General features: G+C 43.6%; 1 protein-coding gene across 3 annotated transcripts in view; it reads right to left on the bottom strand.

Moving 5' to 3' along the window:
* RUNX2 (RUNX family transcription factor 2) overlaps positions 1-19,597 on the bottom strand; it is an 85,701-nt gene extending 66,104 nt beyond the window's left edge. For 2 of the 3 annotated variants that reach the window (XM_063915207.1, XM_063915209.1), the window contains exons 1-2: positions 16,071-16,365; positions 445-601 (exon numbers count right to left, since the gene is read on the bottom strand). In XM_063915207.1, coding sequence (XP_063771277.1) covers positions 445-601; positions 16,071-16,364 — 451 coding nt within the window. In that variant the 5' untranslated portion in view covers position 16,365. Of the gene's footprint in view, positions 1-444; positions 602-16,070; positions 16,366-19,479 lie in introns of those variants that run through there. The other variant, XM_063915208.1, reaches the window with a different exon arrangement.
* Positions 19,598-26,792: the final 7,195 nt, after the last annotated feature.

Raw genomic sequence — 26,792 nt, 5'->3', positions numbered from 1 at the left:
TCCTATTTTAAGTATTGGGTATATTTCCAGTACTCGGAGAGTCCCGTGCATCATGCAGAGTTTTTATTAATTCCAGAAGGAAGGGTTTATTGTAGTGAAATTCTTTCTGGTGCATACAGTATTTTCTAAAAATGGAGTATTTAAGACTTGGACACCAGAAAACAAGAACTATTTGTGGTATAGAAACGGCTAACGTACATGAATGTATGTAAGCGTCCTGTGCATCACACAGAGAATCACCCATGCTGTACATACGTGTAATGACCAGTGATGATTATGCCACGCACAGGCCTAGCCTGCAGGCTAGTCCAGCAACACACCAATATGTAGAATTTTGGGTTACAAAAAGCGCTATATTTTGCAGCGCAAAAAGTTCCCCTGATCGTGCCAGAGTAGCTATCTACAAGTTCCTAAAACAGAGGAAGGGGTTAGTAGGGGACCTACCTCTTCCACTCCTGCCCACAAATCTTAGGTCGTTAAATCTCGCCACTTGGTTTTTCATGACGGCAGACGCATTCCTGAGTTCCGCAGAATAGTTTTCATCGTTCCCTGCCATCACTGTGACCACAGAGCCATCCGGCACCTCTCCTAAGGCGACCACCTGCGCAAATAAAATGAGGGAAAGGGTTAACGTCACGCAGCTTTAGAACAGTATTCAGAGGAGGCCCAGGGCATGCTGGGACTTAAAGTTCTGCAGCAGCTGGGGGGCCACAAGTGGCCGGAGCTTGGACTACATGTACATCATGATGCTGAACCATATGACAGATGCAGACATCAGAGGATATATATTAATCTGTTCCACAGACAATTGCACTAAAAGTTTTGCAGATTTTAGAAGATCTATGGCAGGATTAGCCAACCTGTGGTTCTCCAGCTGTTGTGAAACTATAAGTCCCAGCATGCCCTGCCACAGTTTTGCTATTGGGGCTGATCTATGGAATCACTAGAACGTCATTTTTCTATTTTTCTGACAATATATGGAGCATAATAGAGGACTTATTAAATCCACAATAACTATACCTGCTACCTACATACAGTGAGTGCAGCAACTTTGTGGTCCGGTAAAATATTCAGCCAATCATTTCACACTGCATCTCAGTCACATTCAGCGCAGCATGAAGCGAGACCTGAATTGGTATATATCAGCTCACATTTTATGAACTGTACCCCTGAAGAAGTCCGACTGCATGGACGAAACGCGTAGGTTTTTTTTTTTTTGTACCATCCCCTAGCATTGTGAGGATCCTGCCATGAGCTCAAACCCATAAGGAGGCACCTCTCTCCTATTAGTGTTGTTGGATGTTCTGACACCTGTTCTAATTCTGTAAGAAATGTTATATACTGTATGTCATTTTATAAAGAATAAATGATTTTGATACCAACTAACAATTGGCCATTGGGCCCCTGCTCTCAGGTGATTTGGTGGAAGGGTACATTTCCAGAATTATTAAATATACCAGCTCAGTTTATCGGATGTACCATGATGACTGAAGTGAAAAGTTCCAACTGAGCCATAACACTGGTTCCAAAACAGATGTTCTCCTCTTAATATTGTCCCGCACCCTGTGGTTCTTTTATATTTGTTTGTGTAATGTGATCCTACCTAACAGGGGATCAAGGTGTAGCTTTTATATTAACAAAAAATAAGGGCTAATTTCTGTTGTAATATATATATATATATATATATATATATCAACTACTTTTGAAGGGTTCTTGTTCATGCATGATAGCACTATGCTCTAAATTTCAGACCATAGGGGTCCCCTGTCTTAAGTGCCTCAGGCCCCCCAAAGTAATAATTCAACTGTGATCGCTGGTGCCCCCCTATTTCCTATATCAAGATAAGTGTGTGTGTGTGTGTGTGTGTGTGTGTGTGTGTGTGTGTGTGTGTGTGTGTGTGTGTAACAGCAGACACTTTACTGATGGAGCTATTTGCTCCTGTAGAGGAAGCATGAGAATTCTAACTAGATGAAGTTACGTGTAATTGTCAGAGAAGTATCTTCATATAGCTAAATTCTCATATTTCCTATACAGGCGCACACAGCTTCATCAGTAAGGTGTCTGCTTCCAGTGTACTAGGTTGTGGTTTCTAATCCTGGGTATGACACTTGTAAAATGTGTATATTCAGTATAATAAAGAGGGTGTGATTTGTAAGGTGCAGGGACCAGTGAGGAAGTCGGCCACTGAAAAGATAGCGGCAGCTATCAATTAACTTAATTCAATGGTGTCACAGAATGGGAGGAGAGGTGCCCCCCTCAGAGCAGGAGCCCGGCGGCAGATGACTCCGTTGCCTCCCAGAGTTCTGCCTCTGGTGATCGCAAGTGTATATCACGCACAATTAGTGAGCACTAAACCAGTTAGCATACCATTAGTTTAATTCTGATGTGGTAGCAGTTACTGGGTTCATAATTATGATAGAGTAGGACTTGCAGAAAAATGAGGTCCCTTGAAGAGAACTGCAAGCTTAAATGCATTGATCAATTCACAAACCAAAATCCCAATATGTAATTATTTATTATGGTGAGTGAGTTTATTTTGGTGAGTGCTGGGCTCTGTGTTTTTTTATTTAAGCAATGTGGTCACATACCGCTTGGTACCCCAAACCGGGAAATGGTGAGTGCAGTGGATTAATGCCCATATATGTGTATATATATATATATATATATATATATATATATACATATACATCTCACGTAACTCTGTATATATATATATATATATATATATATATATGTGTCGCGCAACTCTGCATAGGTACTGTATTATTTATATATTTGTAACTACTGTATGTGTTTGTACTATATGTATCTAGTATTTGTCAGTATTCTGCTCCTAATTGTTACTATATCTAGATAGATAGATAGATAGATAGATAGATAGATAGATAGATAGATAGATAGATAGATAGATAGACTGACTATGTATATTTGTATACTGCTATTTGGTTTTCCCTTTTATGTAGTTTTGCTCTGTATGGCTCAGCAAAAAAGCTAATAGTATATTTTCGCCCTGTATCAGGCGATAAAAAAGTTGCACAGACTGAAACGTTAAATTGGACACCTTGTGAGTGATGTGAATTATTTTTCCACAAGACCAGTGAGTGCCACCTGTTATAATGTATGTATGTATTTATATATTTATTTATGCATTTATGTATGTATGTTTGTATGTATGTATGTATGTATGTATGTATGTATGTATGTACATACATGTACTCTGATGTGTATGTGTATGTGTGTGTGTATATATATATATGTATGTATGTATGTGTGTGTATATATAAATTTACTTTTTTAACAATGTAAAAAGTAGTCAGAATTTATGAAAATGAATACAACCTGGCCTAACAGTTTAATGTACACATAAAACTGTGCAAGCATTTGCTTATCCCACTATAAACCTCACATATGTAAAATAGTATATTTCAATAAATACACTGTTTCACATTACATGGCCAAGACTTTTCCACAAATTGGTTCGGGCTTGAGAATGATTATATTTTCTTATTAATTTTATTGTTCGTTAACTTGACATGACCTCACCTTATTAACTAGAATAAGCTAAAGTTCCCTGCTGTATTTTAAACTTAGCTGTTTTTATTATTTTTATATTATTAAGGCCAAATGTCTGAAAAATCCATTAAGTGTTTAAGACAGTATAAGAACTTATATATGTATGTATGTTATAAAACAGATTCCCCCCCGCCCCAAACATTTGGACTGTAACTAACACACAAAGGGGTTTTGGTGGGCAGTTTATTCAGTGACACAATTACATTTTTTGTAAAGAGTGCGTGTTTATATTCTCTTTTAATATAATAGGTATGGATCTTGAGAATCAACGTCCAATATACTGACACCTATGCGGGGGGGGGGGTAAAATTGCCACCCGAGGGATCCCAATCTTGATCGTCACACCACCGAGGGAGCACGGGAATAGTAGTTGGTCTTCTCGGAATAAAACTACATAGCCAAAATTAAGGGGGGGAAAACAAACAAACCAGAAAACAAGTTCCTGGTATAAAAGAGCAAATTAATTACATTAATAAGTATATAAGTTGAAGGAAGTTAAATAAGTGATCGTGTGGGAAGATTATTTTCCTATTTCCCTAAGGAGCCAATTTGTTTCCTGCATTCATATAACTATAAATTATATCATGATCCCATGTTTTTTTAGGGGCAGTTTTGATGGACCTTGAACCCCCTCTTTTGCAATTTTCCCCAGGAGAATTGACACTTGCAAAGAAACTCCTTTTTGGTCCCGTTAGTGCACTGAGAAAGGGGAGAAAACCACCACTCCAATAGGATCCCCACACTGATAAGGTTCCGGTATGAATGGTCGACCATGTTATGGTCGACAGTCATTAGGTCGACCACTATTGGTCGACATTGACATGGTCGACATGGACACATGGTCGACACACGGAAATGGTCGACGCGTGAAAGGTCGACACATGAAAAGGTCGCCATGAGTTTTTTTTACTTTTCTTGGTGTCGTTTTTTGCGTAAAGTGACTGGGAACCCCAATTAGTGCACCGCGTTCGCACGCCATGCTTCGGGCATGGTGCCTTCGCTCCGCTACCGCTTCGCTCGGCACAGATTACCGTTCCAATCGTAGTCCACGTGGATCGTAAAGTATGGAAAAGTTCCCCAAAAGAAAAAAAAGTTAAAAAACTCATGTCGACCTTTTCAGGTGTCGACCTTTCATGTGTCGACCATTTTCGTGTGTCGACCATGTGTCCATGTCGACCATGGCAATGTCGACCAATAGTGGTCGACCTAATGACTGTCGACCATAACATGGTCGACCATGTGAACGGATACCCACTGATAAATAGGAGATTGCTGCTGTAGACAAAGCCACTCTTAGGGCCTAATTCAGACCTGATTGCAGCAGCAAAATTGTTCTCTGATGGGCAAAACCATGTACACTGCAAGGGGAGCGGATATAACATGTGCAGAGAGCTTTAGATTTGGTGGGGTTTGTGCAAACTAAAATCTAAATTGCAGTGTAAAAATAAAGCAGCCAGTATTTACCCTGCACAGAAACAAAATAACCCACCCGAATCTAACTCTCTCTGCACATATTATATCTGCCCCACCTGCACTGCACATGGTTTTGCCCATTAGAGAACAATTTTTCTGCTGCGATCAGGTCTGAATTAGGTCCTTGGTAAGCAGACCGCTACGGAACTCGGCAGCCAGTCTCTTTGACCTACTAGGTATAACAGACAAAACTGCCTGCCAGATGCAAATACAATATCAAGTTGTATCAAGGAATGGAAATGTTTACCTATACATATTTGTAAACGTTACTACTAGCTCTTCTCTAGACTGTTTTTGTGTTTTGAATACCCACTGACAAGAACCCAGTCACAAAGCGGCAGATTGTACAGATTTTAAAGGCTATGTTTATTTTTATTAAAGGAAACATTACTCACAGCGAGGGGCGTCCTTGATTCCATCAATAACAAAAACCATATTAGACATGCATTTTGGGAGCACATCCCCTAGATAAAATACCAGCCCCAGGAATCTTATGAAAACACCAGCGCTGTCGCACACATTAAACGAGTGACAATTCCCCCAGTATAAAACAGAAGAGTGCTGACATTCCGGTTAATGTTATACGTACTTATGAGTTGCACAGATTACAAGTGTAACAGGCCTGAAGGACTATTGCCAGCTGCATGTGAGTCACTGTGATGATCTAGGAGAGAATGTGGCCCAGGGCTGTATGCTAATGACATACTGTATACCCTGAACTAAAGAGCTGCCTTTACCATTACTCAGCACCAGGCACAACGTTTGCACATAGAGTAATCTTGCAATTACATCTGTCTAACAGACAAGAGTGTGTGAGGTGCTCGTATATATATCCTTAAGATGTTGGCTTAAGTAGACTTTATAACCATTGTGGAACTATAAGTCCTAGAATGTCTTGCATACCAGAGACTATGTATCGCCCATATTGGCATGCCAGGTAAGGATGTGCTGTTTCACCACAGATGGAAAGCCATAGGCTATAAGTACCTCTGCCTATTGCACTGATTCCCTCGCTCGCTCCATGCAGACTTTCCCCAAAATCAGCTCTTATTTCACTCACTCCCACGCAGCAGACACACAGTCTCATAAACCGCAACCACTTCAGCTATAACCAACAGAGAGCAGGGAAACCCCACACACGACGCCGTCACCCACAGGGATTGTGTATAGGCACAAGTTGGACCCATTGCGGCAAACTGCGGCGGAGGTAATTTCATGTACTCATCCAATACTCGGCCTATCAATTCGCTCACAGCAAAGCACTGAGTGCCTCATGCCTCACTGAGGTACTAGCCCTTAGTGTAGGCCAGTAGGCCGCATCTTCATGCTTATTATTTTAGCCTCCACTGTGTGTAAGAAAGGCCTCCACTTGCTTATCAGGGATAAACCTGAGAGGATGAGGCTGCCTGAGGAACAAGGGGTTATAAAGGAGAATAAGTTTTACCCGGCGCTGTAATCAAACAAAATCAACAAATGCTATTACTTCTTGTCTAGGGCTGTATGGGGTCTTAGGGGTCTATTTACTATTTAGTTAAAGTATCAGCCAATCAGCTCCTAACTGACACTTTTAAAATCCAGCCTGATACATGGCAGTTAGGAGCTGATTGGCTGGAACTTTATTTCCGTCCACTTTATCTCCATCCAAGGCTTAGTAAATAAACCCCTCTATCTGGCTCTGGGTAGCGCAGGCATATTTAAAACGCCAAAATGAACATACCAGGTGCGCAGTTAGAAAGACGGTATGTATGAGCCTGCAGTTGTGTCTTACGTTAAAGGCTGCAGAGAGGCTTATACAGGGCTCCCAGTAAATGCACGCTGTCTGCCCTATAAATGGGAGCATGTGGAAGTATTACTGCTCGGGGCTGCGGAACACACATGATAGAATGTATGCTTCCTGCTACTCTAAGTGCAGGCAACCTTTTCATGTTATGCCTCACATCTCGCTGCAGGCCTGTCACACTGACACAGATACGGCGGATGTCTCAGAAACAGGAAGGAGAGAAGCTGAACCGAATAAGGGGGCAATACAACATGCAGGTTTCTTGTGTATATATGAAGGGGAAAGCGGGCAATCGCCATCACAAATGTAAAGTGTCGACGCCAGTAGGGAAAGCGTAATACCAACACTCCAAAGAAGCAATGCCACTCGGTGATATTGCACTAAGCAGGCCATGTTTATTCTGCAGATGCTTCAGGTGGTGAATGGTCTGTTCTCAAGCTAAGAAAGCCTTCAGAAAGAATCATGTGACATTCAGGTAGTCATTCACTATAAACACACGTAACATATAGGAAAATCCAAAATAATATAGTATAATATAATATTATATATGTATGTAACAGTAACATATATCGATGACACAGTGGAGGGAGCTATTCTGGATCCTTGACCAATATTTATGACACCAGTATATCCGTTCACTAGAAATGGGTGACATTACATGGTGCCTCGTGCCTCACTTATGCCTAGCTAAATCAATAGATCAATGTTAGAGCCAACCTTTTACTACAAGAAGCATTCACAACAAGACTAGGGGAGAATGTACTAAAGGGTGGTTTGTGTAGTGGTTTGCTCTCCATACCATTGGATTTACTACTTTGGAGTTGGCTGGTACTTTACTTCTCTCCACTTTATCTCTCTCCAAGATTTCATACATCTCCCCCCAAAGATGATCGGATCACTGTCAGACATGACCACAAGTGTTGTCTCAGGTAAACACTTCTGACCTGTGTGTGGTCACACTCTGATCACTATAATGGAGGTGTTGTCCATGGCAACCAATCAGATTTGGGCTATGATTTTATGTAATGTACTACATAAATGACCGTTAGAATCTGATTGGTTACTATGCGCTGTAGCACCTCCACTTGCCAAGAGAAAGGATTAGAGTGTGGCCAATGGGATTGGCCCCAGACTTCTTCGGGTGGCTAATAAGGTTGGAAGGTGACTGCAGACATATAGGCTGCTGTTGTTTTTTTCTTTGTTCAAACAATGTTGTTTCAGCTAGGGGTCTATTCATGAAGCAGTGAAAAGTGTGGAGAAGTGAGCCAGTGGAGAAGATGCTCATGGCAACCAATCAGCATTGACGTAACAGTTAAAGTTTGCATACTATAAAATTATACAGAGCAGCTGATTGGTTGCCATGGGCAATATCTCCACTGGGTCACTTCTCCCACACTTTTCACTGCTTCATGAATAGACCCCTTACTTAGGAGAAAATACAGCGAAAGGGGGTAAATTGCGTATGGATGAACATGAGGTAAATGGCATTTTTCCTACATGCAGTCAGCAGATACGCCTCCTTGTGCATGGAACACAAACACTGGGCTGGTGCAGTGTTGCACGGTGATATAAAGCTGGGATGCACATATCTTATGCACCCTGGTTATGTGTAAGCACTCACTAATGGTGACTAGTAGTAAACCAGATGTGCACAGACAGGACATATAGTAGCATCTCCAGTTGTATGCAATTATGCAGTACCTACAATTCTCTGCATCTTTTTGTACTTGCAATGTGTCCCCCATTTATTTCCACCTCTGCATTAGGCCCTTGTGTTTTTTGCAAAAAGACTAGTAGCCACATGCGTGTAAAGGGCCACGTACTTCAGCACTGGATTACAGCAATTCCCAGTTTTGCGATGATTGGTAAAAAAATAAATGGGCAATGTATGAGGCACACCAGTCACCGATTCTGACCAAGAAGTGATCGGAATCAGTAACTCAGGATGTCCACCATGTTGGATTTCAGCGACCAATGGGGGCTACAGACTGCTAGTGTATTATAACGACCAGCTGTATTTGCTGAAAATGATCTGACAATCGCTGAAGGATATCTGGATGTATGGGTGCATATTGCTGGACTGGGGAATTGCCAAATGGGGTGGGGGGGGGGGGGGGGTGTTGAATCTGGGAATCGCTTTATTAAGATTGCTGATGTGTGGCCACTATAAAGCTGTAGACAGTGCTTTTGCTGTTAAACACTTTAGGAATTGTGTGAGGGTTAATTGCCTGTCATTACTCCTGTACAGTATGTACAACGGCTGGGAAGGCTCCATTTTGTCTTATGCTACAGCACTGCATGGAAAAATGTCCAAACGCTATATGTATACTTGCAGCAGATGGAAGAACAATATAAAATCAATGGAAAAACACTATAAATATTCTAAAGCCAAAATATTAATATTATTTATTAGGATTAATATTATTATTACTCTGTCTATCCAGGGAATATATTTACTAGAAATAACAGACTCCGAGTTCTGAGTAAATATTCTATATAATAATCATTATAATAATAATAATAATAATAATAATAATCTCGTTATATGTACTAGACCATGGGCCTGCAACCTGTGGCTCTCCAGCTGCTGTGGAACTACACATCCCAGCATGCCATGCCGCAGTTTTGCTTTTAAGGCATGTTAAAACTGAGGCTGGGCATGCTGGGATGTATAGTTCCACAGCAGCTGAAGAGCCGCAGCTTGCAGACCCATGTACTAGACCAGCGGTGGCCAACCTGTGGCTCTTGAGCCACATGCGGTTCTTTCTTTCTTCAAATGTGGCTCCTAACGCACAAAGTCACATGACCACAACAGTTCCGGTAACCCCTGCTCTCCAGAAAAACACGCAGCAGCACTACGGGGACTTAGAACTGAGGGAGCCAGATACTAGAGATGAGACACCCACCAGCAAACAGAGGACACACAACGGGCTGCTGCAATGGCATGAATTGGGTGCTGGCTGAAGTGACACTTGAGGGTGCTGGTTGGAGTGACAGGAGGGTGCTATCTGAAGTGACAGGAGGGTGCTAGCTGAAGTGACAGGAGTGTGCTGGTTGGGGTGACACATTGGGGAGCTGAAGTGTATTATGTGAATCTGGATTTTTAAATATATTTGATGTGGATCTGGCTTTTACAATTATTTTATGTGGAAGTGGCTTTTTCAGTGTATTTTATGTTGGATCTGGCTTTTTCAATGTATTTTATGCCAGGGGCATGGCCTAGAAGGCACAAGGCCACACCCCATTTTTGCATGTGCGCCTTCGGCTCGATGTCGGCTCTTTGAAGTACCTAACAATTTTTTTTTGGCTCTTTGTCTCTGACTGGTTGGCCACCCCTGTACTAGACAGTACACTTCAGAATTGTAGAATTAAAGGCCTACTTGACTTAAGAACTAAATTATTTAATCCTCAGACAGGCAATCTGCGGATCTCACACTGTTTCAGTATGCGTTTACTGTGGAACTACAAGTTTCATAGTGCCCTTTCAGCCAGACTAGTTCCATATTAGCTATTGAGCGGCGAGTTGCGTTTCTGTGGTTTTAGTAACCGCTAATGTGTATTTTTTCCTGTCACGGATTCTTAGGAATGACCTGTACTCTGTAAATGACCCCCTTTAGAAGGTAGCAGGGGGAGATTTACTGTAGACTCGTTAGTGACTGATCAGGGTATTCCATGTGTAACGTCCCGATCTCCTAAGGCGCTGATTCAGCTACTCTGTCGTTTTCCTTCCTCAGCTCAGGAAGAACATTTCTATCCAAGAGTATCTGACACAATGCATTTATTCAGAAAGGTACATTCCAGTTCTCTCCTCACTTATGGTCCTCTGAGTGGCCCTCATGAGGTATTCTGCATGCTGGCATAATGAGGAAAATAATCTCCCCGCATTTCACTTTCCATAGTGTAATCTATAGTAATTACCCCATATGTAATACAGAACTCCCACATCGCTGCAACCCAGCAGATGTAACCTGTATGTAGATGCAAGGAAGCAGTGTACCTGCGTGTCGCACAGGGGAACCCACAGAAAACACAGCACCACTATACACCAGCCACGTAACACTGACAAGTGTGCACTCACACTTCACCTCAGATCAGACAGGATCTCCAATACCAGCTATACATTCAGCCACCTTACAGCAGGCACGCCCCAGGCCTGTCCAACACACACTCACATTAGTACAAGGATGTTATTCTATTGTTTGTGAATGAAATTTCAGGTTAGCATCTAATACCCACCAGTCATGTGACACATACTGGTGAAGTGTGGAGTACAATGCAACACCCCTCAATGCCATTAGGTTTTGTTGGTATACAGAGTTTGCCAACCTATATTCCCACTATATCCTCTAAGTGCATATAAACTCATAGGGCTATATTTACTAAAGTGTGGGTTTTTAGAAGTGGAAATGTTGCCCATAGCAACCAAATATATATATACATCTTTATCTATATATAAATATATATATATACATGTGTGTGTGGTGTGTGTGTGTGTGTGTGTGTGTGTGTGTGTGTGTGTGTGTGTGTGTGTGTGTGTGTGTGTATATATATATATATATATATATATGTTGCTAAATAAGTGTAGAGCAACAAACAGTGGTTAATCCAACTCTGTTTCGGATTGTATCATGTTGTACACTATTATATACAGAAAATAACCTCTAACACCAATTGTGTGATCCCAGTTGGTGTAGTAATGAATGCACAGTGTGCTGAGAGGTTACCTAACCTCAAGGATTATTCTTTTACAACAGCTTTATCTGTTACTTTCCAACTACAGTACTCCCTGACTAGCCGCAGACTATCGCAACTACTGAAACATGAAAGTTCATTTAAACAGCATAAAGTTTTATCACCGACTGTGCAGCCGACATGCGTCTTTTATGTACCTGCAAAGCAAACGCTGCTTGGTGCTAGCTGTTTAATGGGAAGCAAGAAGCCAGGCACTGCTTATGTTACTGGCCTGGGTGGAAATGAAAACATGATTTATCTACAACAAATAATAAAACCGTGCGCCTTTTATAGGCCGCTGCTTGTACCGGTAATGGAAATCTATAATTAATGCATTCAAGGTTGTTGTTTTTTTGGAGTTTGCATTGCCTTCAGTAGCATAGCTCCGACCGTATGCAATGTACAAAATGTAAATCTTTCAGGTATATTTAAATTTAGTTACTGGGACCAATATAACTGAGACGGGCCGGTAATTAAACCATTACGTGTCAGTATAACACTGACAGTTTATAAAGTGTAAGACATGTGAGGGCAAAAACAGCCCTGCGGCCACCAACTGGACAGCCCTGGCCAAAACGTTGTCGGTGTAAAAATCCCTCTCTTTGTGCCCTTAACGTACACAATTTTTGTACACGCGGATTAATAGATTACATGTACTGCAAAACCATTTCCGTAGTTGTTGACATAATCAGGTAACAGTTGAAAGGTCACCAAAACCGCAATGGTACATTTACCACTAATAAGCAAAATACACGTTCTAGGGTGCACAGAAAATCACAGATATACGTAGAAACGTCTTATGATAAACCTTCTCTTCCCCCTGGCTTATTATCTAAACGTCTACACGTTCATCTTCCGGCCATCGAACAGGCCTGACATGGCTTTATCAATGGGGAAAACTCAAAAAGGCTTAATAAATGTGCAAGTGACCTTACACCGAGCCGCACAGCTGACAATCTATCTCTAGCATTTGGGTGCTGTATTATTTTATTGGATTTTTAAAAAAAATTAAAAATAGGACAGCCCAAAACAGGTGCATTTGCAGCAGGAAGATCACTGCTGCAGTATAATGAAAGAATAATTCACATGTCTATGCAATTTATGATCTCTCCCCAAGATTTTAATGGATCTCGTCTTAGCATAGAACTTGGCAAGGGACATAGTAATATCTTGTGATGTAACAAAAATAATCAACTGTTCCTATTCACGTTGCGATTTTGGTATTCTATTTGTTGAGGTTTGCAGCTGAAATACTCCCTATAACTATACAATGTAGATTATAAAATAAATATTCAGACTCCATAATAGATAACAGGCTATGAAAGATATGCGATGATTCAATAGAGAAATGTATGGGGATTGTCTGAAAGTTCAATTTGCCTGTAATGTTAGCAGTCTGGCACAGAATTCATGTGCTTGTATAATGTATACTGATCGGTGTGGACGCATACATATGTTACTGCACTTGTTTTCTTATGGTGCCATGGGCGATTGAATTCAGAATTTAGAAGCCAGTCAGTTAAATCTTGGAACACCCATCTCAGGCATTGCTTAAAGTCATTTGACAACTGTTACAAAAAAAACGAAGATACTACAAATAAAATAGCACAGTAAAAGCGCAATGTTGGAATAAGGAGGAGCACTAGATCACAGTATACTCCTCTATTGCAATATACAGGTTAATAAGTCATTTAAAAGATAAGTGCAAAATAATATTCACTTTTCTTATATGTTGTACTCAATTCAAACTGTTTTATTACATAGTACTAAGCTACTATTTTGCAAACTACAACAGTAGTGGAATCAGTGAATGAAGAATAAACAAACGATAAATAAACAAATACAAAGACAGCACTTATCAAAGTATATAAATAAGAAAGTAAAAATAAATTGGTATTATTCTCCTTAATACAAATTTTTTTTAGAGACTATAAGCTGTGCTTTTAAAAAATAGATAATTTCTATTTTAAAAAAAAATTAATAAATAACCAGTGGTCAGCTACAAAATGATCCATGAATGTCATAGGAAAATAGTAAAAAAAAAAATTGAAACTATCACCAAATATAAGCTCATCAAAACATCACATCAGAGGAAGGTATATCATATAATGGAAAAAGACAACAAACACTAAGTTAACATAATAATAATAATAATAATAATCATCATCATCATCATTATAATAATCATAATAATATTCATAAATATATATGTATATATATATATACATACATAAATAAATGTGTAAATATATATATATATATATATATATATTGTCAATGTGTGGTCAGTAGATGTGTATATTGATAATAATAATAATAATTATAATTATTATTATTATTATTATTATTATTAATAAAAATATATACTTTTATACTGTACAAATCAAATTAGGGTCAATGTATTAATTTTCTCTTTTTTATTGTTATTCTATCATTTGATGCAGAATGTAGAAAACAGAATAAAATATAATTTGAGACATTTATTGTATTTTGGGTCACAAATGTTGCAAGATAATGAGAATAAATGGTGAAGTAGAAGTGTAAGGACAAAAAATATATTTTATATATATATATATATATATATATATATATGTAAATTGTAATTTGTTATATATTTGTGTCCCGAAGACTGTGACTCATACAACTCAGTAACACTCAGTGAGGCAGCTTATAAGGGAGCCATTGTTTTATGGACCAGCAGAATAATGCCACTGCTACAGTAGCCAGGCAATAATATATAATTCATCTGTGACCGCTGCCCACAACACTCTTTCCGCTGAATATTTGGTATAAGACATCTGGTTGTAAAATGACTCTACAATTTCTTCCTGTCTAATTACAAGACAGCATTTTTATATATCTTACTGAAATAAAGTATATTTAACGGTGTCTTGTAAGACTGATGATATGGTTCACATGTTGTGAGTTTCCAGTTCTGCAAACAAATAGCAGGCAGGAAATGAATGAAAGAATCCTTGGTGTATAAACTAAACAGCACAACTGTCACTATGCTATTTTACATAAATAAATATACAAATAAATATAACTATTATACCAAGACACAAAGCAATAAATACATAACTGTAATTTATTTATACAAATCTGATCATAATTAGCACTAAATACTTGGTACTGGACTTGTGCAGTGACAATTCACAATTTTACTTACTAAAGATGGCAAAATGCAGTATAAAGATAAATAACATAGGCAGATAGCACTAAATTTGTCAAAGAAGAAATAAAAGTCACTGCGGTCTTCACTGTTAAAATACGAGGTCATGCTTTTATTTTATAGAACATGTTTATGGATCTATTACTACACGCCCCGAATGTCTTATCTGAATCACAATTTCAAAAGAACACCAATAATTTTCCAATAACAAATTGCCGAAATATGTGAAACTGGATAGTTACTTGGGGCAACTAATGTGTTTTAGAGGCTGGATAAAGAACAACTTTAATAAAAAATTAATTGTAGCAAAAATTCAAAAGAAGGTGCTGACATTTACGGAAGGAAAGTGCAGATTTTCTGCACCAATTAAATAATACACAGGTGCTGTTTTTCCAGTTTTCTATTGGAGAGGCTCGGCATAAATTACTAGTGCAAATCATGTCTTGTCATCAATTAATTTAGAGCCAAATATTATAATGTGCCAAACTAATAATACTCTAAATAACATATACTAATAACCTAAATTATAATATAAACACAGATTTTGGGCACCGTACACCCAGTGCACACTAGCGAATATTACAGTTTGCGAACAAAAGCCTGGATGTATTTATCTATAGATTTCGTCGTCTTCCCATATTTTGTTGCAGAAATAGAGTATTATAGATTTGCCCCCTGGGGGAAAACTCTGTTCCACTGCTGAGTTAATGCAGAAGTGCCTCTGGGGATATCCACTGTAAATTAAAATAGTTGGCACCAGTCTTGCAGCAGGAAGACACAGACAAGACGATTAACCATTCTCTTGCCAAAATAAATAGGGTGTTTTTTTATATTTTATTTTATTTTTAAATATATAAATATGCATCTGAGAAATAGCAGGCACTGTGGTAGTGAATCCCCATTATATAATGTTTGCCACTTGCCCAGCACATAGTTAAAAGTCAATTAGATTTCTATCATGGGTTAATGGGTGAATATCCAAAACACTGAGATAATAAATATGTTTAATAAAATGGCAAAAGTGTATGAGACTTATGGAAACAAACCAGACCCATAATGCAGAATACTTAGGGTCTGGGAAAGAGTTAATCTCCCTAGTTTCCAGCACCTGAAACAAAGTGGCACCATGGGATCTGGGTGATACATGGCATATATAGGTGGCATCACTCACCCCTGACTTTACACTCTATGGGTAAGGTTCTTGGGCACTGGTGCATTAATTTGGATGGAACTATTCTGCTACATTGTGACACTACCCACTGTGGGGTGCCCTGTCCAAAGGTCACATTACCATTTTGCCCCACCTGGAGATAGATGCCCAGTGTCCCCCAGCGCACTCACCTTGAATGCCACCGGCAGGGTCTTGTTGCAGCGCCAGTGGGAGGGCAGCACCGAGCAGAGGAAGTTGGGGCTGTCCGTGCGTACCAGCTCCGCAGGGTGATCCGCGATGATCTCCACCATGGTGCGGTTATCGTGCGCCCGCAGCCTGGGCACCGGCAGCGCCGCTTCCTGCTGCTGTGGCTGGGGCTGCTGCGGGGCGGGCACCGGGCTCACGTCGCTCATCTTGCCGGGCTGCAGGCTGCTGGAGGGCGGGCTGAACCTCCGGCTGGTGCTGGGATCTACGGGAATACGCATCACAACAGCCACGGGTTATTGTCAAGACTGGGGAGGGGGGGAGATGAAGGGAGAGGTGTGCGGGCAGAGGGGGCACAAGGAGCAGGGAGAGTGCCCCCAATGTGTGTGCAGGTAAGCAGTCACTCAGTGGTAGCACATGGCACTGGGGTGCATGTGGCTGGCAGTGCCAGGTTGGTGGTGAGGTCTGCTTATAGGGCAGGAGGCTGGCAGAGGGTGCTGGATGAGTCTCTGGCTGGTGTGAGATCTGTGTATAGGGGTACAGGCTGGCACGGAGGGTGCTGGATGGAGGAGTCTCTGGCTGGTGGTGAGCCCGGTGTATTGGGTACAGGCTGGCACAGAAGGTGCTGGATGGAAGAGGCACTGGCTGGTGTTGATCTTGGTGTATTGGGTACAGACTGGGTACAGACTGGCACAGAGGGTGCTGGATGGAGGAGTCTCTGGCTGGTGTGAGATCTGTGTATAGAGGTGCAGGCTGGCACGGAGGGATGGAAGAGGAGCTTAGCTGGTGGTGAGGTCGGTTTATAACTTGGCACAGAGGGTGCTGGTTGAAAGAGGCTTGCGGCTGGTGGTGAGGACAATGTATAGGGGTACAGGCTGGCACAGAGGGTGCTGGATGGAAGAGCCACTGGCTGGTGTTGATCTTGGTGTATTGGGTACAGATTGGGTACAGGCTGGCACAGAGGGTGCTGGTTAGAAGAGGCACTGGCTGGTGGTGAGCCCTGTGTATTGGGCACAGGCTGGCACAGAGGGTGCTGGATGGAAGAGGCACTGGCTGGTGGTGAGCCCGGTGTATTGGGTACAGGCTGGCACAGAGAGTGCTGGATGGAAGAGGCACTGGCTGGTGGTGAGCCCGATGTATTGGGTATAGACTGGGTACAGGCTGGCACAGAGGGTGCTGGATGGAGGAGTCTCTGGCTGGTGGTGAGCCCGGTGTATTGGGTACAGGCTGGCACAGAGGGTGCTGGATGGAAGAGGCACTGGCTGGTGGTGAGCCCGGTGTATTGGGTACAGGCTGGCACAGAGAGTGCTGGATGGAAGAGGCACTGGCTGGTGGTGAGCCCGGTGTATTGGGTACAGGCTGGCACAGAGGGTGCTGGATGGAGGAGTCTCTGGCTGGTGGTGAGCCCGGTGTATTGGGTACAGGCTGGCACAGAGGGTGCTGGATGGAAGAGGCACTGGCTGGTGGTGAGCCCGGTGTATTGGGTACAGGCTGGCACAGAGGGTGCTGGATGGAAGAGGCACTGGCTGGTGGTGAGCCCGGTGTATTGGATACAGGCTGGCACAGAGGGTGCTGGATGGAGGAGTCTCTGGCTGGTGGTGAGCCCGGTGTATTGGGTACAGGCTGGCACAGAGGGTGCTGGATGGAAGAGGAGCTGCGCCTGGAGCCTGTGCTTAAAGATGCTCTTGGACGGCTCCCAGTGCCTGGGATTATGCTGCGCTGTGTCCGGAGGACGGTGTGTGGCACAGGGAATGCACAGCACCGGTACAGTCCTGGTCTCAGTGGGTGCTGGATAAGGCAATGACTGTGCTCCCGCTGAGGGTGCAGGCTGGCCGGCTAGGAAGGCGCTGCTGCTGCGGTCTGTCCCTCTGTTCCTCTGCGGTCTGCCGGTACAGTCTATGGGACGGCAATGCCTAATAATGCTGGGTCTAGGTAACCCCCCCGGATGCAGCGCCTGTCTGTAGAAAGTCCCAGCTCAGTATGAATGGAAGTGTTGCCCAACACCCAGGAAGCTAACCAGACTCCTACACAAACTCCCCCAGTGCATTACTGACTGCTAGTAACGTGTGTGTGCTGCAATGTGCGCTGCTGGTGTGTGCTGCAATGTGCTCTGCTGGTGTGTGTGCTGCAATGTGCTCTGCTGGTGTGTGTGCTGCAATGTGTTTTGCTGGTGTGTGTGCTGCAATGTGCTCTGCTGGTGTGTTCTGCAATGTGCTCTGCTGCTGTGTGCTGCAATGTGCTCTGCTGGTGTGCTCTGCTTGTGTGCGCTGCAATGTGCTCTGCTGGTGTGCGCTGCAATGTGTTCTGCTGGTGTGTGCTGCAATGTGTTCTGCAATGTGTTCTGCTGGTGTGTGCTGCAATGTGCTCTGCTGGTGTGTTCTGCAATGTGCTCTGCTGCTGTGTGTAGCACTGTGCTCTGCTGGTGTGCTCGGTGCTCTGCCTATGAGCTTATGGTGTATATATAGCATGCATGGGAAGTGCCTGGCCCCATAGATGCAGTCTGTGCCCTGGCACCGGGGATGCTATCTGCAGGTCAGCAGCCGCGGTGTCCCGGAGTGCTGGTGTGCAGGAGTGCAGAGCAGTCCGGGCATCTCCTAGCAGTCCCAATTGGCACAGTGACAGCTCAGCCGGAGAGAGCTGGTGGTGGTGGTGGTGGTGTTGGTGGCACCCACAGACCTGCAGCCAGGAACCTCCACGGATTCCCCCAAATTCTTCCTTGTTAGTTTAAATCTCCTTTGCAGAGATGCAGCAAGTACCAGGGAGGAGGAGGAGGAGGGGGCAGCGCTTCTCTTCTCTGGAGATCTGTCAGGATCAAGGCAGAATAAACAGCGCCAGGGCTGCGGTGGGCAGAGGTGGCTTGTCCTGAAATGAGTCCCTGTTTTTTTTCTGCAGGAGGCTGGCTTTTGCAATGATCAGGGGGGTGCTGTGGTTTATATAGTAGTGAGTCCTGTGCAGCCAGCATATGAGGAGCCACACAGACACGTGGTTGTGCCCTGGCACAGGATCAGACTCATTAGCATGTGCCCAGCCCGCTGCCAGCTGCTGCCCCCCATCCACAGATCAGCAGCACAGGGGGAGATGGCAGGCAGCCGGAGACACAAGGAGTGTAGCTGGACTGGATGCGGCAGCCCCCGTGTGTCTGTGTGTTGCAGCAGGCAGGGGGAGAAAAGGGCAGATCTTATTAGGAGCATTCTCTGTACCCAATAGTAGTGGTGCACAACGCCTCCCACTGCAGACAGGGGCCTATGAAAACCCTGCTGTGTGATTTGGGGAAATCCGCACCGTGCCATGTCCTGTTCCACCTCTGGTGCTACTGGCTGGTGGGTTGGGGTGGAAGGGGGGTGACGGCAGCCGGACCTGGCATCACACCGTGGGATAATACACTGGTGTGCATACCCTACTACGCTGTGTCTGCAGCTAACACACCGCCTGCTCCGCTCTAGGCACTGCATGGGTTAATGAGTGTAGTGTGATGTCATTATACAGATCTATACAAGTGGTAGGTGACGTCACTCTATCATTGGGCTGCCACTGTATAGAGCTGTCATAGAAAGTGTCAGTATTGCAGAGCTGTATTGGAAAATGTCATTATTGCAACGATATACTGGGAGGTATTGGCATTATATAGAGCTATACTGGGACATGCACTTATATACAGTATAAAAATACAAGTGTATATGGGAAAATGCTGACATCACTGTACCCCACAGAGCAGCCACTTTGCATATGTGTATAGCCTCTGGCCACATGTTATGTGTATGTAAAGTTGCTACAAGGTATAGCCAATACTATATAGTACAACACTGTCTGGCAGTGAGGATACAGTGTCATCTGGACCAGTGTTCCCTCAGCTGCTCAGTTACTGGTTATACTGCTGGGTGATGTGTATGTTATTATCACTGCAGTACCACACAGGACTCACAATAGTGATGTTACACTGGCTAACAGTGCATGCAGGTGTAGCTGTTGTAGTGTGTAACTGTTGTGGTGTAATGTGTTACAATAATTAGTGTGTGGCGTGTTAAATAATTAGTGTGTGGCGCGTTTATAACAATTGTGATGTAGTGTGTTAACAGTTGTGGTGTAGTGTGTTAACAGTTGTGGTGTAGTGTGTTAATTGTGGTATAGTGTGCTAACAATGGTGGTGAAGTGTGTAACAATTGTGCAGTGTGTTAACATTGAATATTGGTATAGTGTGTAATAATTGAGCAGTGTGTTAACAATGAATAGTGGCATAGTGTGTAATAATTGTGTAACGTGTTATAATAGAGAACATACATTGGACCAACTCTTAATCCCCGGCTCGGTCGTGTACCGGCCCAAGAGGGTGTAACCATAGAGGGATTATATTTACCTTGGTTTCCACAAAGGGCTTTTTATCCTGTATTTATGCAGGTATTGGTGATTACACCTTAATGGGTATATAGAGGGTCATTCCGAGTTGATCGCTCGCTAGCTGTTTTTAGCAGCCGTGCAAACGCTATGCCGCCTCCCACTGGGAGTGTATTTTAGCTTAGCAGAAGTGCGAGCGAAAGGATCGCACAGCGGCTGCAAAATAATTTTGGGCAGTTTCAGAGTAGCTTCAGACCTACTCAGCGCGTGCGATCACTTCAGACTGTTCTGTTCCTGTTTTGACGTCACGAACACGCCCTGCGTTCGCTCAGCCACGCCTGCGTTTTTCCTGGAACGCCTGCGTTTTTTCGAACACTCCCTGAAAACGGTCAGTTGACACCCAGAAACGCCCACTTCATGTCAATCACTCTGCGGCCAGCAGTGCGACTGAAAAGCTTCGCTAGACCTTGTGTGAAACTACATCGTTCGTTGTAATAGTACGACGTGCGTGCGCATTGCGCCGCATACGCATGGGCAGAAGTGCCTTTTTTTTTTGCCTGATCGCTGCGCAGCGAACGAAAGCAGCTAGTGATCAACTCGGAATGACCCCATAGTTCAGCTAAGCTTTGAGAGTCAGAGAGCACATGTTAAGGGAATTCAGAGGTGGATCACCTACTCCCAAGTTCATTACCGATTTTGCTTTTGTGTGGGATTTCCTTTTTTTTTATTTTTTTTAATAGTTTTTTTTTATCTAAAACTTGCTTCCAACCAGAATTTCAGATCTGAGAGATAAAATCTAATTGTGATTTAATCTGACATTTTCCTAATGTTTGGGCGTATACTGTACATCTGTGTCTTATGGTCTAAAATGATAAAGCAGACTGACAAATAGCCGTGTGTATATGTGACCCAGGCGGAGAGAGATAAAGCAGAGAGATAAACTGGGTGGATACAATACAATTTTCGGCCCGATCTGTCAGATATTGGGGCGTTGGCCTGAGAATTGTATAGTGTGTATGCTGCACTATGGCCTAATGGATGGCATGCATTAAGTCGGTCCTGTCATAAAGACATCAGTTTGAATTTGCTCCACATCTGGGGGTAAATTTACTAAGGTGGGAGATTTTTAGAACTGGTGATGTTGCCCATAGCAACCAATCAGATTATATCTATTATCTGCTAGAAGCAGCTAGATAAATGGTAAGTAGAATCTGATTGGTTGCCATGGGCAACATCACCAGTTCTAAAAATCTCCCACCTTAGTAAATTTACCCCCTGGTGTTATCAGGATCTCTCTCCAAGGCTTGATACATCTCCCCCAATGTAACATGCTAGAGAGGAAGGCTGTATGTCAGAACGCATGTACTGAAAAATAGTAAAAATACACTTGCGACGCGACGTATCAACTGCGTCAGAAATGATAAACACATGGCTAAAAAGAGCAGAAGGAGAAATAAAAAGCAACGTGTTAGTAAAAGTTGCAGGAGGGTGTGTACCAGTGAATAAATTGATCTGAAGGTGGAAAACCCTTTGCATGCTGTGAGCAGTGGATAGCATAGTCATGCAGAGATAAATGCAATATTACTAACAGCGCTACTAAAATGGCCAAATCCATGACAAAAAGCGTCCGCTTCAAAACCAAGACACCTACTGTACGCCAATAAGTGAACATACTGGAAAATCCAAAACTATGGCTCAGCTCTATGTAACAGTGTCATTTTCCTTAATCTGAATAAATACATCCAGACGATTTTGTTCCTTCATTCTAGAAATTATTTTGGGGTCCATTTATCAAAAAATATTTCCGTCTCGTTCCACGAAAATGGGGGTAACCGCGAATATTTAGTATCACCTAAATGTATGTAGGAGGGACTGCAGCAGATACTGGACCTCCGATACCTACTGCGATCCCTCCATTCCCACAGGCTTCTATGGAGGATGCGATGATGCCAGACTTACCAAGCTCCGGAATGTGAAGCATTCCATAGATTGTACACCGCAGCTACCCCTGTAGCCTATGGGCTAACACATCGCAAACCTAGCCGCGGGAGGGTTCCTCTGGAACACCCTTTTCCCCTGGAAACAGGCGCTGTGCAAGTGTGGTCAGCAGAACCGGGCCTGCGCAGTAGTCCCGCCTCCACACTGAGCACATCACGGGAATGGGCTCCTATCGGAGCGCCTGTCCCTGCAGATGCTCCATCATACATTTAGCTGATGTATGCGCATTGTGCGTAGCAATCTTGGCCGCTAACATCGTGCCCAGATCGCATTGCAAATGTAGTGATTGCTAAATGGCCCCCTTAATCATTAGCCTTTTTCCTGGCAGCCCTTCCCCCTGGGTGCCACCCTCTAATTTCCATGTATCCCTAAAGTCAATAGCAGGAATTCTAATAGCGTAAAAAATAAAAGAAAACTTTCCGCGGCCACTGCCGCTCTCGGGAGACACTTAGGGCCGGATGCGGAGCTTGACATAGCCCTACTTGGAGAGTTGTGCGTAAGTACGGGCAATGCAGAGTGGTAAGTATTTCACAGGCATATCCACTTGCAACTATTGGGGCGTAGCTGGGCTGTAACATAAGCAAAGTTCAGTGGGAGTGTGTCAATGGAATTGCGGACTGTGCAGCACTAGCAATGGCCAACGACCATCGATAGGCAACAACCATCAATTGTTTGCTACTGATAGTCACTGGTTTTGATCTGATGGTTCTACGCCATCGATGGCAGAGGGCTCGGTGATGGTTTTTGTTTTTTCACCCCTGATGCCGGTACAGAGCTCAGCTCTGCCTCCAGACATGGGGCCTAATTCAGACCCGATCGTAGCTGCAAATTTGTTAGCAGATGGGTAAAACCATGTGCAGTGCAGTGGGGGGGGGGGCAGATATAACATGTGCAGAGGGAGTTAGATTTGGGTGAGGTGTGTTCAAACTGAAATCTAAATTGCAGTGTAAAAATAAAGCAGACAGTATTTACCCTGCACAGAAACAAGATAACCCACCCAAATCTAACTCTCTCTGTACATGTTATATCTGCCCCCCCTGCAGTGCACATGGTTTTGTCCAACTGCTAAAAATATTCCTGCTGCGATCAACTTGGAATTACCCCCCATGGTTTTGCCCATCTGCTAACAAATTTGCAGCTACGATCAAGTCTGAATTAGGCCCATGAACTGCAAAGCCTTGCTCCTTCCCATACTTGGCCAATTCCTGGTGTGTCGGGACTTATGAAGCCTTACCCCTCTCCTGATTGGCCACTTCCTGGTGAGTCATGACACATGAAACCTTGCCCCTCCCCTGATTGGCCACTTGCTGGTGAGTTATGACCCATGAAGCCCTACCCTTCCCCTGATTGGCCTGTGAGTGAAAAAGCAGATGTCTTGATGGGTGATATCAGCGATGGTTTCCCTTTGATGGTTTCATGCCATCGATGTTAATCATCCATCGATGGTTAAGCCTTCGATGGCCATCCCTATGCAGTGTCAGACAATGCGTAAAGATTTCTGAAAACAAGTACTGGGTGGTGCAAGTGCGCACTGAGGGAGATGGCGGGTATAAAACTGAACATGCATATAAGCGGCTAATACAGCGCAAAGATGCTTATAATACGTGTGCATGACAGTGGTGCCCAGTATCAACAGGCCGAAAATCAATAGGTCGACATGCATTAGGTCGATAGGTACAAAAGGTCTACGGGTACAAAATATCGCCAGTGCTTAAGGTCGACATGTACAAAAGGTTGACAGGTTCAAAAGTATGAAACTACAATGGTCGACACAAATGGTCGACACATGTTTTGTTTTTACATGTTTTCCCAACATTTGCTTAATTTACTATCCACGCAGACTACGATTGGGAATAGTACCGCAGATCGAGGCACCTTGGACGAAGCGTGGCGAGCAAAGCAAGCCCGCGCGGGTATACGTTTCTACTGATGGTGGTGACATATTACCAAACATACAAGATTTGAACCAGAAAAAGGGGAAAAAACTTGTGTCGACCATTTGTGTGTTAACCATTGGCATGTTGACATTTTGACCCTGTCCATCTTTTGTACCTGTCGACCTTAACCTCTGTTGACCTTTTATCTGTAAACTTTTTGTACCGGACGACCTAATGCATGTCGACCATTTGATGTCAACCTATTTACTGTCGACCTAAATACTGCAGATCTTCTATGTCACACGCCATGGCAACTATATGCATCTAGTTCTGTGTATGAATCGCAGGACCAATCACGGACGTCTCGCGATCAACTCTTTGCCAGCCCCTTATACCCCTCTCACAGCGCCTGAGGCTGGTTGCACCCGGGAGCTTGACACGGGAGCTCCCAGGATGGCATATTGCTGGGTTGCTGGCGTCAGCGGTGACGCGGTGGGGGCATTGCTTGGAGATCACATGATCTCCAAGCGCTGCCCATACATAGAGTGTGAACGGGAAACAGGTTGCATCGATCCGGCTCCCGTTCACACCGCACAGTGAGTAGGGTTGAAATACCAGGTCACTCAACCCGGTATTTCCACCCTGGCACCTTTCACACCGCACACGGGTCATGCGCGTTCATGTGCTAAAATCCCGTGTTCAGAGGTTGCGGTGGGGAAGGGGTATTAGTAATTTGGGTGTCAGTGGCAGCTCCCTGCCTGGGATACCACGTAGCAGCTCTGGCTGTGTTCTCACAAAGGGACTGTTTATTAGCAGATGGTCAGCTGGAGACTTACTCACTTCCCCGATGGCTCAGTGAACACGTGCTGCTAGACTGAAGTTTCCCAAAAACAAAAATGTAAAAAAAAAAATTAACTTTTCCGTCACAGGGGAGAGCTCTCGCCCAACTCAGGCGACTAGAATGAATGAATCCAGCTCTCACATGCCTGAGCTGTACTGCGGGAGCGCTGTGTCCTGGAGATGGAATAGCCAGTAGTAAAGTCTTATTAATCAGCAATTCATCTCCCCACGTGACGCAGCCATCCCCCATTCATGCTCAGCTATGACTGTGCGGCTCCTTGCCGGCCCTGTACCTCTCTGACAGAAACATGCTGATAGGAAAATGATGAGCCGATATGGCAAAGCACGGCGCATGCCAGGAAATAAAACAAAGATTCATTCAATATCGCTTCAGCTTCCCTCCTTTGAAAGTGTTTCTTTGCTGTGTACTGTAGCTGTGAACGTGTGTAATCGTCATTGGAAACTGAGCACAAGGGTCGCTGACCCCTCTTGCTCCTGCTGGGGAAGAACGGCCCATGCTCCAGAAAATGACCATTTAAAAATTGCAGCAACTAAAATGTGTGAATTGACTAAGCCATTCGCTTGTCGGTGCTAATATTGGGGGTCATTCTGACCCGTTTGCTCACTACTGTTTGTCGCAGCCGAGTGAACGGATCTCTACTGCGCTGGCCGGGAGCTACTCTTGAAGTGCAAAGGCATCGCCGCTGTGCGATGCCTTTGCATTTCTGTGGGGAGGGGGGGGGGGAGCGGCACAGACATGCGGGGCGGGCTAGCCCTGTGCTGGGCGTCCCCCCGCATGTCTGAGTTCATGATCGTAGCTGTGCTAAATTTAGCACAGCTACGATCAACTCGGAATGACCCCCAATATGGGGCAAATGTACTAAGCCTTGAATAGAGATAAAATGGAGAGAGATAAACTAACCAATTAGCTCCTGTCGTTTTTCAAACACAACCTGTAACATAGCAGTTAGGAGCTGATTGGTTGGTACTTTATCTCTCTCCACTTTATGAGTCTCCAAGGCTTAGTACATCTCCCCCTATATCCGTTAGGAAATGTACGCATGCCGCTTTATTATAACACAATGGTGCTGGCAGAATATTTGCTGTAACTCATAGCAACCATATATCAGTCATTACTGGCTAAGGGGGACATTTACTAAGCAGTGATAAGAGCGGAGAAGTGAGCCAGTGGAGAAATTGCCCCATCAACCAATCAGCAGCTCTGTATCATTTTATAGTATACAAATTATAGATGTTACTTCAGTGCTAATTGGTTGCCATGGGCAACTTCTCCACTGGCTCACTTCTCCGCTCTTATCACTGCTTAGTAAATGTCCCCCTTAGTGCGCTAAATTGCTCAGTGATATCTGAATAGTTGTTCTGGGTTACAGCAGGTCAATGGGGGCTAGGTGTACCTAGAGTTCTGCGGGTGTGGATCATAGAGTCGACCACACTTACGTCGTCAGTTATTAGGTCGACCACTATTGGTTGACAGTTCTGCATATGACCCACCCTCCTAAAAGGGTGAACAATAAGATGGAGGTTATATTTGCAGAATACCACCTCTTGCTCTGTTTTGTACAGTTAGCACCAAATTTAATACAATTTACGACTGATCCCCTTTTATATCTAAGGAGTTTAGGAATTTGGGTACTGTCACCA

Source organism: Pseudophryne corroboree, chromosome 4, assembly GCF_028390025.1.
Source record: "Pseudophryne corroboree isolate aPseCor3 chromosome 4, aPseCor3.hap2, whole genome shotgun sequence".
Lineage (NCBI taxonomy): Eukaryota > Metazoa > Chordata > Amphibia > Anura > Myobatrachidae > Pseudophryne > Pseudophryne corroboree.
The sequence above is the reverse complement of the archived record's forward strand: the minus strand, read 5'-3'. Positions and strand labels throughout refer to the sequence as shown.